The sequence below is a fragment of the Austrofundulus limnaeus genome, unplaced genomic scaffold (genome assembly GCF_001266775.1).
Source record: "Austrofundulus limnaeus strain Quisiro unplaced genomic scaffold, Austrofundulus_limnaeus-1.0 Scaffold14, whole genome shotgun sequence".
Taxonomy (NCBI): domain Eukaryota; kingdom Metazoa; phylum Chordata; class Actinopteri; order Cyprinodontiformes; family Rivulidae; genus Austrofundulus; species Austrofundulus limnaeus.
This window is the reverse complement of record NW_013952416.1, coordinates 4,445,202-4,446,660: the sequence shown is the minus strand read 5'-3', so window position 1 is coordinate 4,446,660 and position 1,459 is coordinate 4,445,202. Positions and strand designations below refer to the sequence as shown.

The following is a 1,459-nucleotide window of genomic DNA, read 5'->3' as shown; positions in this document are numbered from 1 at the left end:
GACTAATATGTTGTTTTTTTTAAGACAAAACTAAATTTTTTAAAGCTTTCATCGACTAAAACCATTAAATAAAGAAATGACTAAAACTGACTAAAACTAAGAAGTATTTTTGTTCAAAAGACTAAAATTAAAATGGCCGCCAAAAACAGCAGTGCTCTGGAACAGGGCCGGAGCARCACCGACTGAATCAAACAGAAAAGAAGTTGGGTCCATCTTACCTGGAAGTTAAAAAACTCATCCTCAGCTGCATTCATGATGTTGCAGATCTGTTAAAAAAGAAATGGAAAAGCATGAATAAAAGTGTCGAACAGTGATGCTTAATGAGCACAAAGTTGTAAAACATTTAAATCAGAATCTAAAACTTTAAATTTTCAACTTGAACAGGAAGAGATGCTCCCCAGCCTTTAAAGGACAGAGGATAAAACACATGATGAATCCTTCACCTTCAGCACTTCTGGATGAAACGTTTAAATGTACTTTTACAAGTTTTATCGCTTTACTGCAAACATATTTTAATCCTGCATCAGAAACTCTGTGACTGTTTCATCACTTTCCTCTAGATTTATGAAACTGTGGCTCCGTGGAGTTCTGCACGTCTCACCGCACAGTTTAAAAAGAAAAAAAAAACAGAGGAAAGATGGCGTCGACGTGAAAAATGTCAAGCACCAAAGAAAAGGAGAGAACGTGAYGAGGATGGATGGAGGAGGAGGGATGGACGGACGAAGGCAGGTTTGGTTGGCTGGGATTAATGACAGAGATTATGGTTCTACATCAGAGCAGCTTTTCATTTCTGCAGCCTGTTCCCACTGACAACTGTGGAATAATGCTCCTCTGACTTCCACAACAGCAAATATCTGATCATTTTTTACTTTACTTTTACACAAAATTAAGTTTAGAAATAAAAATCTGTTTTAACTTTCATAAAACCTGAGAGCCAAACTTCACCAAACCGTAGAATTAAATCGACGTTCAAAAACCCAGATGTGTTAAATTTACCTGTTGCCATCAGGTAATAAATTCATGACACGGGTGAAAAGATTCACATGAACACTGAGAATAAAAGCTGGTGTACCAACCAGTCCAGTTTCTGCTACATAAGTGGGTAACCCACTGACCAGGGCCCAGTGGTCAGCTGGGGGGGTCCTGCAAGAAGACAAGAACAAATAAAAACATTTCTTATTGTTTCAGTTTAAGATCAAACTGGTTCTGTGAAGATTCTTCATTTAAAGATGTTTTTAAATTGTTGTAACGTGTATAAAGTGTAAGATTATTCACTTCATATTGAAGGTTTAAAAAGCAGTTTTACTGTTAAATTTGAAACTTTTACGTTTTTATTGTCTCAGCTGACTCCTGCATGACAACAACTGGGCGGGTCGAAGAAAATATAGAAAAAACTCTAAACTCCACAGATTTTAAATACAAACCTGTTCACAGATTAAAGTTTATGAAAGAGGATTGG

At 36.5% G+C, this 1,459-nt stretch overlaps 1 protein-coding gene across 1 annotated transcript in view; it reads right to left on the bottom strand.

The window, feature by feature from the left end:
- The window catches only part of pde6a (phosphodiesterase 6A, cGMP-specific, rod, alpha), a gene marked incomplete at its 5' end in the record, with an annotated part of 41,581 nt that overhangs the window by 23,612 nt on the left and 16,510 nt on the right, over positions 1 to 1,459 (bottom strand). Inside the window, 2 exon segments of the mRNA XM_014002543.1 lie at positions 219 to 266; positions 1,077 to 1,143. Of these exon segments, the coding sequence (XP_013857997.1) occupies positions 219 to 266; positions 1,077 to 1,143 (115 nt within the window).